This window comes from Myotis davidii, unplaced genomic scaffold (assembly GCF_000327345.1).
Source record: "Myotis davidii unplaced genomic scaffold, ASM32734v1 scaffold826, whole genome shotgun sequence".
Classification (NCBI taxonomy): Eukaryota; Metazoa; Chordata; class Mammalia; order Chiroptera; family Vespertilionidae; genus Myotis; species Myotis davidii.
Genome location: NW_006297142.1, coordinates 76,910 through 88,359, shown reverse-complemented (window position 1 = coordinate 88,359; position 11,450 = coordinate 76,910). Strand labels below are relative to the sequence as shown.

The window sequence follows — 11,450 nt, the reverse complement described above, 5'->3', positions numbered from 1 at the left end:
AAAGAGGCAATTTGCAATAGCAGCAAAAAAGGTAAAATACCAACGAATAAGTTTAACAAAAAATGTGCAAAATCTATACATAAAACTTTAAAGTACTCTTGAAGGCTAGCTTGTTCCAATGAAAAAGACACAGCCAGGTCTTACAAATCGTTAGAAAGCTGTTCTCTCTCCAGCTTTTTATACGTAATGTACCAATAACATGAGTAGGTTTTTCCTTGATGACAAGTCAAAGTCCAAATAGAGCAAGAAACTAGAAAAGCCAGGAAAACTCAAGATCAGTGATGCAGGACTAGCCTTATCAGGTGTTAAAACATTATTAAGCCCTGGCTTGTGTGGTTCAATGGTTGGAGCACCAGCCTGCATACCGAAGGGTCTTGGGTTCGATTCCGGGTCAAGTGCACATACTTTGGTTGCAGGTTCTATCCCTGGCCCAGTCAATCAGTACATCTCTCTCATGTCAATGTTTCTCTCTCCTCCTCTCTGTCCCTCTTACTTCCCCCTTTCCTGTCTCCCTTCCTCACTCTAAAAAAATAGTGGAAAAATATCCTCAGGTGAGGATTAACCAAATAAAAAAAAGTAAAAACTAAACAAAACATACTATTAAACTTAAGAAACTAAAAGTGTGGCTTAGTGCAAAATAGGTAGTCCCATGAGCAGACGCAGAAGTCCAGAAATAACAAGACGTGAGGGAATTAGTGTATGATAGTGGCGGTATCTCCATTCACTGAGACGAAGGTGATCCTTTTTAATAAGTGATATTGGGGTAACAGCATTGGGAAAAGATAAGGTGGAACCCGTACTGCACAGTGTACACCTTGCTGGAATCTAGATGGACAAAGACTTCATGTAAAAAAATGAAGCCATGCAAAAGCTAAACGCGGAAGTTGGTGAATTCCTTCCTAATTTTGGAGTGGGAAGGTCTTTTAAACTATGACTCAAAGTACAGGAGCTAAAAAGAAAGATTGATAAATTCAATAAGAAAAATAAAACACTACTACATGATGAAGACAGAACACTGGAAAGTTAGAAGAAATGGCAAACTGGTTAAAAACATGTTATTTTCTAGCCAAAGACCCAATCCCCCTAATTTATAAAAAAAAAGAAAAACACTTCTAGAAAGAGCACCACATTTCCTGTCCTCGATTTGGCAAAAGACATGAATGGACAGTAACAGGCCTCATTTTGTATTAAAAGAGATGCAAATCAAAACAACAGGGATCTCATTCTTCGCCAGATGACCAAAACCCAAGAGTTTGGCCGCACCTTCTGCTGGTGAGGCTGTGCGGGCCGCGTGCTCATAGCAGTGCTCCCCAGCAGCAGCCCCCGTGCTGGGCGTCTGCCACAGGCCTTCATCTGCACAAAAACGGCGTCAGGTTATTCTTCGTGGCATGTGTGTCAGCAAAGTCCACTGAAAAGTGTCCAGCAATGGACTTCGTAGTGACCTGGCACAGCCTCATCGCTCAGTGCCGTGCACGTGTCGGAAAAAGGAACTGACCTGCTCTGCTCTGATAAGGGCTCGGCATATAACGAGAAAGCAGGATGCACAACGGCGTGAAATAGGCCGTTTTATTTGTATTTGCTTGTAAGACAGTGTTTACCTGTTTTCTTAAGTTATCAAATAAAGTTGAATCATTAACCAATGTTACCTCAATAAATTTAATTAAATAAATTGGAAGGACAAACTAGAAACTATTCTTTTAAAAATATGTATTTTTATTGATTTCAGAGAGGAAGGGAGAGAGAGTGAGAGACGTCAGTGATGAGAATCACTGACCAGCTGCTTCCTGTTCTCACTACACTGGGGACCCAGCCCACACCCCGGGCACGTGCCCTGACTGGGAATTGAACCGTGACCTGGTTCATAGGTCAACATTCAACCACTGAGCTACACTGGTCAGGCTCAAAGCTATTCTTGATGACTTATTTGAAGGATGGGTTGGAGGGAGGGTTAAAGGAGTGAGACTTCTGTTATATTTTTTAAAAATAAATTCGATTTTGAATCATGCAAATGTATTACCTGAAATCAAGTTAGAAACTGTAACGTGGCAGGCTCACACTGTTTTGGGGTGTCTGCCTTCTTCAGAGTTAATACCAGGGGAGAACACAGCGTGTGTTTCAACTCCCGACTGATTCCAGATTCTCCTCTCTCCCCATGGAGACAGCTGCCCCTTCCTCACGGTGTCGGTCTGTGCTGTGCGTCTTAACCCTTGACCTTTGTTCCAGGCCTGTGGCCCCTGCGGTCTGATCCTACCCGGGAGACTGATGACACTTTGGTCCTCTCTTTTGTGGGCCAGACAAGGTAAGATGAGCCTGCGCCGGCTCCAGGCACTCCTGAGAAGGCGGCGGGGAGCTGGTCCGGCTCACCAAGGCTCCTTCCCCGCAGGGTCCTCATGCTGAACGGCGAGGAGGTGGAGGAGACGGAGCTGACGGGGTTTGTGGACGAGCAGCAGACCTTCTTCTGTGGCAATGTGGCTCATCAGCAGCTTATCCAGGTACTGACAGAGTGGCGGGCCCTATGTCCTTGAATTGGACCTCAAGTGCAGTACAGAGCAGTCCATGCTTGTGGCTCTAAAATAATGTTAAAGGACTAGAAAAAAATTAAATTACTTGCTAACCCAATACTCAGAGATAACAATTTAACAACTCTTCACTTTGGAGTTGTTGCTTTTAACTTTGTTTCCTCTGCAAATGTGTGTATGTTGTTTATTCACATTATCTTTTATAGACTGGGATTTTAATATGTATATTTTGAGGGTTACTGTCTTAATACTTATTATACCCTGTCTTCTGAGACACACATTTTCCTCATAATATTAATACACTAGAGGCCCGGTGCACGAAATACACGCACGGGTAGGGTTCCTGGGCCTGGTGGCAATCAGGGCCAATCTGTGGGGTGACCGGCAGGGTGATTGGGGAGCCCTGCTTGCACCTGCCTTGGCCTGGTGCTGCATGCTTGCCAGCCCTGCCCCTCGCTGCCGCCGCCACTGGTCACCATCTGTGGGGTGACCGGTGGGGCAATCGGGGCCCCCGCTTGCACCTGCCTTGGTCTGGTGCCACCCACTTGCTGATCACCATACTGGTCGCCCCACAGACGGCAACTGCGGGGTGATCAGGGGCCTCGCTCACACTTGCCTTAGCCTGGTGCCACCCATTCACCTCCACCATCCCACTGCGGTCCTGCTCTTGTCGGGGCCCATCAGGGCTGCCAGCGCTGCGTAGCTGACACCCACCATGTTCCATGCTGCCCCCTGGTGGTCAGCGCACGTCTAACTCCTGGCGGGTCAGACTCCCGCCCACGGGGACAGTGTGCAGGTTAGCCTTTTATTATCTAGGGCACTTACACGGAAAATAGAGAAAAGCACAAAGAAGACAGACAATTAGTCATAGTGCTGCCATCCGTACACGATTACTGGCAGCACTTTGCAGGTGTTAGTTACTAGAGTCAGCTCTTCTAACTGTCCCTGCTGTGGGGGTCAGAGAGCCTGATTGCTGAGCCCGCCCCCTCGCCCCCCGCCATCTTTCTGTTTGGAGTGACCCGGATGCTCTTTGATTTCACCCACCTCACCTTTTGAGCTGCCAGTCCTGGAGACATCGCCTTTCTTCCTCCAGATCACGTCTGCCTCCGTGAGGCTGGTGTCCCAAGACCCCAAAGCTCTAGTCAGCGAGTGGAAGGAGCCGCAGGGCAAGAACATCAGCGTGGCCTCCTGCAACAGCAGCCAGGTGGTGGTCGCCGTGGGCCGGGCGCTCTACTGCCTGCAGATCCACCCGCAGGAGCTCCGGCAGATCAGGTGCGCGCTGGCGGCCCGTCCCTCCCATTCTCCTTTCCTCCTGGGTGCTTCCCTCTGCCATCTGCCTCTTTGTTCAGCCACACAGAGATGGAACACGAAGTGGCCTGCTTGGACATCACCCCCTTGGGGGACAGCAATGGGCTGTCCCCTCTTTGTGCCATTGGCCTCTGGACAGACATCTCGGCCCGGATCCTGAAGCTGCCCTCGTTTGAGCTGCTGCACAAAGAGATGCTGGGAGGAGGTACGGACCTTTTAAGTCCCTGGGCTGGGACTGGGCCGATGGGGAATGATAACTGAATGTCCCCTTCCGCACAGAGATCATTCCCCGCTCCATCCTGATGACCACCTTCGAGAGCAGCCACTACCTCCTCTGTGCCTTGGGAGACGGGGCGCTGTTCTACTTCGGGCTCAACATCGAGACAGGTGAGAGCAGCACTTGGCCAGTGAGGCTGGACTTGGCGCCTTGTGCCTGAAGGTGCTGCTTGTGGACCTGCCCAGCCCAGCTGTCGCCCTGTCCCTTTCCTCCCTTCTCCGGTGCCGTCCCTGTAGGCCTGCTGAGCGACCGCAAGAAGGTGACCCTGGGCACCCAGCCCACGGTGCTGAGGACTTTCCGGTCTCTTTCTACCACCAACGTCTTCGCCTGCTCGGACCGCCCCACTGTCATCTACAGCAGCAACCACAAGTTGGTCTTCTCTAATGTCAACCTCAAGGAAGTGAACTACATGTGTCCCCTCAACTCCGATGGCTATCCTGACAGGTGAGCCTGTTTCTTCAGCGGGAGCCAGGATTGAGGACCATGGTGTTTTCCTCAAACCCCTCCCCTGCGCCCTTCCCCAGCGCCAGTCTGGACAGCGGAATGGGAAGGGCAGAGCAGAGGCGCTCGGATCTGGCTGCCTACGGCGATACCTGGGGGCTTTTAAAGTACAGGTTTTTGATTCCTTCTCAGATTCTGATTCAGCACATCTGAGGTTGGACCCCAGAATCTTTATTCTCGGGAAACCTCAGGTGCTTCAGGTGACTGACCTGTAGCTTCATTTTTTATTTTATTTTTTATCTTTTTAATCCGCAGCTTTAGAGAGCATGTGTAGTTCCCTCGAGCGGAGCTCACAAGCGTGGCCCCACCAGCGCCCCAGCATTGCCTGGGAACACGTGGGAAATGCTAGGGTTTCTTGGGGGAGCAATATGGTTTAGCAAGCCCTTCGGCAGAGTTGCTGTTGGAATCTCTGTTGTAGATTCTAGTGCTGTACGCATTGAACTGAAAGCTCATAAACCTCAGCCTAGGCCAGTGATGGCGAACATCTGAGAGCAGCGATGGCGAACCTTTTGAGCTCGGCGTGTCAGCGTTTTGAAAAACCCTAACTTAACTCTGGTGCCGTGTCACATATAGAAATTTTCTGATATTTGCAACCATAGTAAAACAAAGATTTATATTTTTGATATTTATTTTATATATTTAAATGCCATTTAACAGAAAAATCAACCAAAAAATGAGTTTGCGTGTCACCTCTGACACGCGTGTCACAGGTTTGCCATCACTGGCCGAGGCCCACCCAGACCGATTAAGTGGAACCTCCTGGGAGGACCAGGCGTCCGGATTGTGAAGTCGCCCCCGGCGCCCTGAGCCTAAGCCTCAGAGCTGAGAGCCGCTGCCCTGGAGGAAGCTGGTGCGGTTCCGCCTGGTTTCCTCCCTGTGGAGTTCCCTCCTGGCATCCTGTCCTTCCTCGAGTCTCCTCACTAACCCAGACCCTCTCTCCAGCCTGGCACTGGCCAACAACAGCACCCTCACCATCGGCACCATCGATGAGATCCAGAAGCTGCACATCCGCACGGTGCCGCTCTACGAGTCTCCCCGGTGAGGCGCGGGTGGGCGGGCAGGTGGGCGGAGGGCGGCCCGGGCGTGGGTGGAGGCTCCGGCTCTGACGGCCCTGCTCTGTGCTTGCTCTGCAGGAAGATCTGCTACCAGGAGGTGTCCCAGTGTTTTGGGGTCCTCTCCAGCCGCATCGAAGTTCAGGACTCGAGTGGGGGCACAACTGCTCTGAGGCCGAGTGCCAGCACCCAGGTGAGGGCGGGGACAGACGGCCTCAGGCACTGCTCCACTGCCCGTGGGGAGCAGCCGTGAGCAGCAGGTGGCACAGCTGGGTCCCAGTAAAACTTTACATAGAAAACAGGCAGGAGCTGGGCTGGGCCCCCTCCCTGGAGGGGTGAGAATTTGGGGTGCGGGTGGCTGTCAGTGGCTTTGCAGGATGAGTGATGCTTCTCTCATCGTTGGGGACTTTGTAGGGTGTGCGTAGTGGGGGACAGCGTAGCATGATAGCTGAGGGCATGGGGTTGGCCTCTGACGGAGCTAGCTTCGAGCTGCAGTGCTAGCTGCTGACCTCATTTTTTCTCATCTGCGTGCCAGCGATAGGACGTTCCCGAGCTGCACTTGGTGGGGGGGTTGGCTGACCGTCTCAGTCCAGGGGCTCCCCGCCTTTCCTGCTCCAGACCCCTATGATAGGGCTTCTTCCCGAATCCGATAGAAGGTCTCCGTTTTCCTTCTGTTGGAAGCGTCCCCTGCTGTTCCCGTTGGGGGAGGTGGAGTCTCGCTTTCTTAGGTGCCTGGCTCCTCCTCGGCTGTGCTGGTGGATGTGGGTCACTGTCCTAGTGATCTCCTGGCCCTCAGCTTCCTGTGCTGTCAGGACCGCTGTCAATTCCAGAGGGAATTCAGATCCCTGTCCTCGTCCCCATGGCCTCCGAAGCCCACGGCTCCTTAGGTTCCACTCGAGCTGCCAACCTCTAGAGCTCTCCCCACTCAGACCCAGTCTCTGTTCCCTGGTCCCGTCGGCGCACGGTCTGCTTCCGGGTGATGAGTGCGCCTCTCCCCCCAGGCCCTGTCCAGCAGCGTCAGCTCCAGCAAGCTGTTCTCCAGCAGCACAGCCCCTCACGAGACCTCCTTCGGCGAAGAGGTGGAGGTGCACAACCTCCTCATCATCGACCAGCACACCTTCGAAGGTGCACACGAGCTCTGTCGTTTTGTACCTACTTCTCCCTAAACTCGGCAGCCTGGGTCCTGATGTATTTCAGGATTTGGTGGACGCTGTGCTCGGCCGTCCTCAGAGGAGAAGGCAGGAGGGGCGGGCCTCAGGCCAGTGCCGGCTGGCGAGGGAGTCTGTGGAGACAGGAGCAGCAGGGGGCGCGGGCACTGGCACTGGCACTGGCACTGGCACCGGCACCACCGGGGCTCTGCTCGGAGCCGCGCTGCGAGCCTCAGAAGTGCAGGGTTGCCTGCGCGTGGGGTCATTGCAGTCACCCTCTCCCCTCTCCCTCCAGTGCTCCATGCCCACCAGTTTCTGCAGAACGAGTACGCCCTCAGCCTGGTCTCCTGCAAGTTGGGCAAAGACCCCAACACCTACTTCATTGTGGGCACCGCCATGGTGTACCCAGAAGAGGCGGAGCCCAAGCAGGGTCGGATTGTGGTGTTTCAGTATTCAGACGGTGAGTGGGTCTGCAGCCGCGGAGGCGCGGAGAGGAAGCAGACCGCCCGGGTTCAGAGCCTCCGCTAAGCAGCAGGAGGGTGGTGGTCATCGTTGCGCCACGAGCCACTCTGTCCCCTCCTCACACTGTCGCCTGAGCGCGTTCTGGAGCAGATGAGCCGCCGCGGCACACACACTCGCATGTGCTGCTTCCCTCTCTGCTCCTGGAAAGGCAGGAGGGGGAGGTGGGTGCGGGGGAGGAGCATCTAGTGGCTGAGTGAGAGATGAGTCCTGGTTGCTCAGCCATGGAGGACTTCTTTCCCTCTTCAAGGCGTCGTGTTCATTCTTTTTTTTCCCCCCCCCCCCCCCCATAAGGTCCTAAAGACTAGCTTTCAGCCCAGAAACCTTGGGACAGGTGGACGCAGTGGAATTAGTCTCCCTCCTGAGCGAGCTGTGCACTAGGCGGGCAGCTCGGGGACGCTGTCTGGAGTCACTGCACATGACCTTGAGGCTCATCCTTCCGTGGTGGTTCCCCGCAGTCTGCACTGGCTGTGTTCCTGCTGTCAGGCCTTAGAGCCAGAGGGGCATCGAGTTTCCTTTTGGTCAGTTAGTGTGGGCTCAGGAGGCTCAAGAGTATCTCTTCCTCCCCCAGGAAAACTGCAGACTGTGGCTGAGAAGGAAGTGAAAGGGGCCGTGTACTCCATGGTGGAATTTAACGGGAAGCTGCTGGCCAGCATCAATAGCACGGTGAGGCCCAGCCACTCAGGGCTGTCCTCTCCCGGCTGCACACATTGTCCACAGGCTGCTCCCCACTTTCCTGCGGGGTGGGGGGGGGTGTCCAGTGCTAACGATACAGCAGTGAGGGGAGGGGGAGGGGAAAGCTGGGGGTCTGGGAGGCGTGGTTATGTGAACCGCAGGAGCATCAGATCCGCAGTGCAGGGGGTTTGAGCCGGTGAGTGGCCCTGCTCAGAGGGTCCTGTGCAGAGCCGCTGTCCTCCTGGTGGGGTGCGCCGCCTGCCGGTCGGGGGTGTGCTCACCAGCTGAGGGCTCTCTGACCCTGCAGGTCGGGTTTTTGTGGAGACTTCATCCTGTGGGCACGATGGGCATTAACTCGGTCTCCAGCCCCTTCCTCCCCAGAGGAGGGTGGGACTGCAAGTTCCAAGCTTCTAGTCTTCCGAGTGACCACCCGATCCTGACACTACCCAGGAGTCCCCAGGAGTGGCCTTACTAGAGCAAGACTCCTCTCACCCAGGAAATTCTGAGGGGCTTGGGGCTCTGGGGAAGGTGCTTCTGACACCCTCTCGCGTAGGAATCGGGGCAGAGACTGAATCTGTCTCCTGTGCGGGGGTGGCACCAGAGGTTGGGTGTCCGCTGTCATCCGAGTGAGGATGTCATAGGAGCGGGGTGAGGGCGGCGGAGCCAGGCGAGAGGTGGGCTGGCGATGGCAGCGGATCTGGGCGGAATCACGTGAAATCAGGAGGGGGCTGGTAACGGCACGTGCTGCCCGCGCCTCAGGGAACTCGGGGTTGGAACTGGCCGTTGGCTTTGGGGTCGAGGGCGACTTTGGGTGAGAGGTGGGAGGAGGGGAACTTGAGGAAGAGGGTTCCGCAGGGCAAGGGGTATTGGAAACCCCTCAAGGCGTCTGGTGGGAGAGGGGGAGAGAGCAAAGGTAAGGACGGGACCGCAGGACACTCGGCGCTCCAGCGAGGGGGCACCGCGCGCTTGTCTTCCGCGGGGACGCTGAGCGGCGCCATGAGAGCGGCTGGCGGTGGCTCTGGGCAGCTGGGAAAGGCGACCTGCGCACAGGGCACTCTCGAGTTCTTTTTAACAGCAGGCTCTAAGGGGGATCAGACAAGGTCAGAGGTCAAGGTATTGGAAAGAGGTTCTTTGTGTGGATGCTAGAGGACCAAGAACTACAGGACTGTTGTATGCGAGAGAGCAAGGGGGTGGGGTGGAGGTGGGAGTGGTCTGGTGCCTGTAGGGGGAGGTGGTAGAAGTCTGAAAGGGCAGGCGAGGTGCTTAGAGGGACAATGGGAGGAAAGACAGCCAGTTGAGAGGGCCCAGGGCCCTAGGAAAAGGTCTGCGTTTCCGTTAGAGCAACAAGGGACTGGCCAGAGCAACAAGGGACTGGCCAGAGCAACAAGGGACTGTCCAGAGATCAGGTCGCCGGGCCTAGTGACAGCAGCTCCAGGGGGAGTGGGATTGCGCTGGGGCCCCGGGGTTGGGTGAGGAGCTGGGAGCTGTTGTCGAGTCCATCGCCGTCTCAAATGCCACAGGAGCCACGTGTGTAATTGTAAACTTCCTGGAAGCCACGCGAATAAAAGCAAAAAGCAGCAAGTGAAGTTAATCTTAGTAATGCATTTTGTTAACTCAATGGATTCAAAGTATTACTTAACATGGGACAATATAAAGATTATTAGATATTTTCCTTTCTTCATACTAAGGTCTTCCGAGTCTGGTGTGTTTTACAATGACAGCCATCTCATCTGGGGCAGCCGCATGCCAGCTGCTATGTCGCCGTGTGTGGCTCGAGGCCACCGTATTGAACAGCGAGGTCTAGAACCCGGGCTGAGGGGGTCTTGGGTTTTTGGGGGTGTCTGGCCGTCTCCATGGCAGGTAGAGAGGGAGGGGCGTGTCACGCTCTTGCCCCTTCTTGACGCCACTGTGGCATGTGGAGGCTGGCAAGGCCTCCCCTTGGCCCTGCTGATGGAGGGTGGCAACCACCGTCGTTATGAATGACTCCTGGAGGCCACCCCTGTGGAGCGAGGGTTCTTTGGCCACATCTCAAGAAATCATGGCTCGTACATCCTGTCCTTCCTGTGCAGAGGCCGGAGGTGGGGCCACGGGACCTGGAACTGCCTGCCAGGCAGCTTCTCCTGGGAGCTGAGTGTCTCAGCCTGGGTTCTGCCAGGTGTCTGTTCGCCGATGATAAAGCCTCTCATTCTCTTGGAGATGTGGCTGTCACAGCAGCAGCATTGAGTGGAGGAGAAGGAAACCCCGACTCAGGGCTGCGGAGCCTTTGTTACGCGAGGCGTTCACTTTCCCATTCATTTCCCTCTCGTTGGGCTCACGTCACCGGTTCCAGGAACGGACATGTTTGAGAAAGGTTTAGAACAGGCAGATTTTGGGAGGCTACCTTGTTCTTTCTGATGGCGACGTTGGAGATGGAGCTTCTTTCTAGAACATTCTGCAAGTCTGCCACCACACTCAGTCACAGGAACCGTCTTTTGTCGTCTTCATAGTGGTGCTGGCATTATTGCTGACTCAGCGTTTGTCTTCCTGCTCCTTTACTATGTAAAGGGAAACTTGGTATCAGTTTGAGGTGCTCGCTGCCGTCGTAGCTCATAAATACAGATGCTGGCATGTTTATGCGTGCCCTCAGGCCGTTTGATGGCCCACGTGCCCGGGTGCCAGGCTGAGAGGGAGGACGGGGACAGGGCAGGACAGTCCTGTGAGCGGGCCTGGTGCCCCCCCAGGTGCGGCTGTACGAGTGGACGGCGGAGAAGGAGCTGCGCACCGAGTGCAACCACTACAACAACATCATGGCGCTCTACCTGAAGACCAAGGGCGATTTCATCCTGGTGGGCGACCTCATGCGCTCCGTGCTGCTGCTCGCCTACAAGCCCATGGAGGGCAACTTCGAGGAGGTACGGGGTGCGGCCTCGCTCAGCGGGGCCCTGCTCGGGGGTCTCTGGCGAGGGGCAGGCCGCCCGGGGGACTGACGGGAACGTTTCCCTGGAGGGCACGTCCCGCGGCCCCACCCCAAACCGTGAGCATCCCCATTTCTGGGTAATCGCAGCCAGTGGGCTGTGTCGGCAGAGACGGGAGAACCTCCAGAGCGCCGTTGCTAGGCCCGGACAGGGTCTCCTCGGGGCAGACTCTGGGTTTCTGGCTAAAAGACGGCGGGCCCAGCGCGGGCTCCACGCCCGCTGCTGAAGTCCCGCGTTGGCACCGCTCTGCTCAGATCGCTCGGGACTTCAACCCCAACTGGATGAGTGCCGTGGAAATCCTGGATGATGACAACTTCCTGGGGGCGGAGAACGCCTTTAACCTGTTCGTGTGTCAGAAGGACAGGTGGGTGACAGCCGTGGGGCTGGGGGCTGGGCCGGCCTGTGGTGGGGAGGACACGGGGCCCCGCAGTTCATTGATTTTACGGGGGAGTGGGGGAGAGGAAGAGAGAGTGAGAGGGAGAGATAGGAGACAGACA

General features: G+C 55.4%; 1 protein-coding gene across 2 annotated transcripts in view; it reads left to right on the top strand.

The window, feature by feature from the left end:
• Positions 1-11,450, top strand: part of DDB1 (damage-specific DNA binding protein 1) — a 25,840-nt gene that overhangs the window by 11,921 nt on the left and 2,469 nt on the right. Inside the window, exons 11-23 of one of the 2 annotated variants that reach the window (XM_006772737.2) lie at positions 2,224-2,299; positions 2,384-2,492; positions 3,613-3,791; positions 3,869-4,032; positions 4,107-4,214; positions 4,341-4,548; positions 5,548-5,643; positions 5,739-5,850; positions 6,659-6,782; positions 7,101-7,265; positions 7,896-7,990; positions 10,720-10,890; positions 11,208-11,403. In XM_006772737.2, the coding sequence (XP_006772800.1) occupies positions 2,224-2,299; positions 2,384-2,492; positions 3,613-3,791; positions 3,869-4,032; positions 4,107-4,214; positions 4,341-4,548; positions 5,548-5,643; positions 5,739-5,850; positions 6,659-6,782; positions 7,101-7,265; positions 7,896-7,990; positions 10,720-10,890; positions 11,208-11,403 (1,803 nt within the window). The remainder of the gene's footprint in view (positions 1-2,223; positions 2,300-2,383; positions 2,493-3,612; positions 3,792-3,868; positions 4,033-4,106; positions 4,215-4,340; positions 4,549-5,547; positions 5,644-5,738; positions 5,851-6,658; positions 6,783-7,100; positions 7,266-7,895; positions 7,991-10,719; positions 10,891-11,207; positions 11,404-11,450) is intronic. The other variant, XM_015569821.1, reaches the window with a different exon arrangement.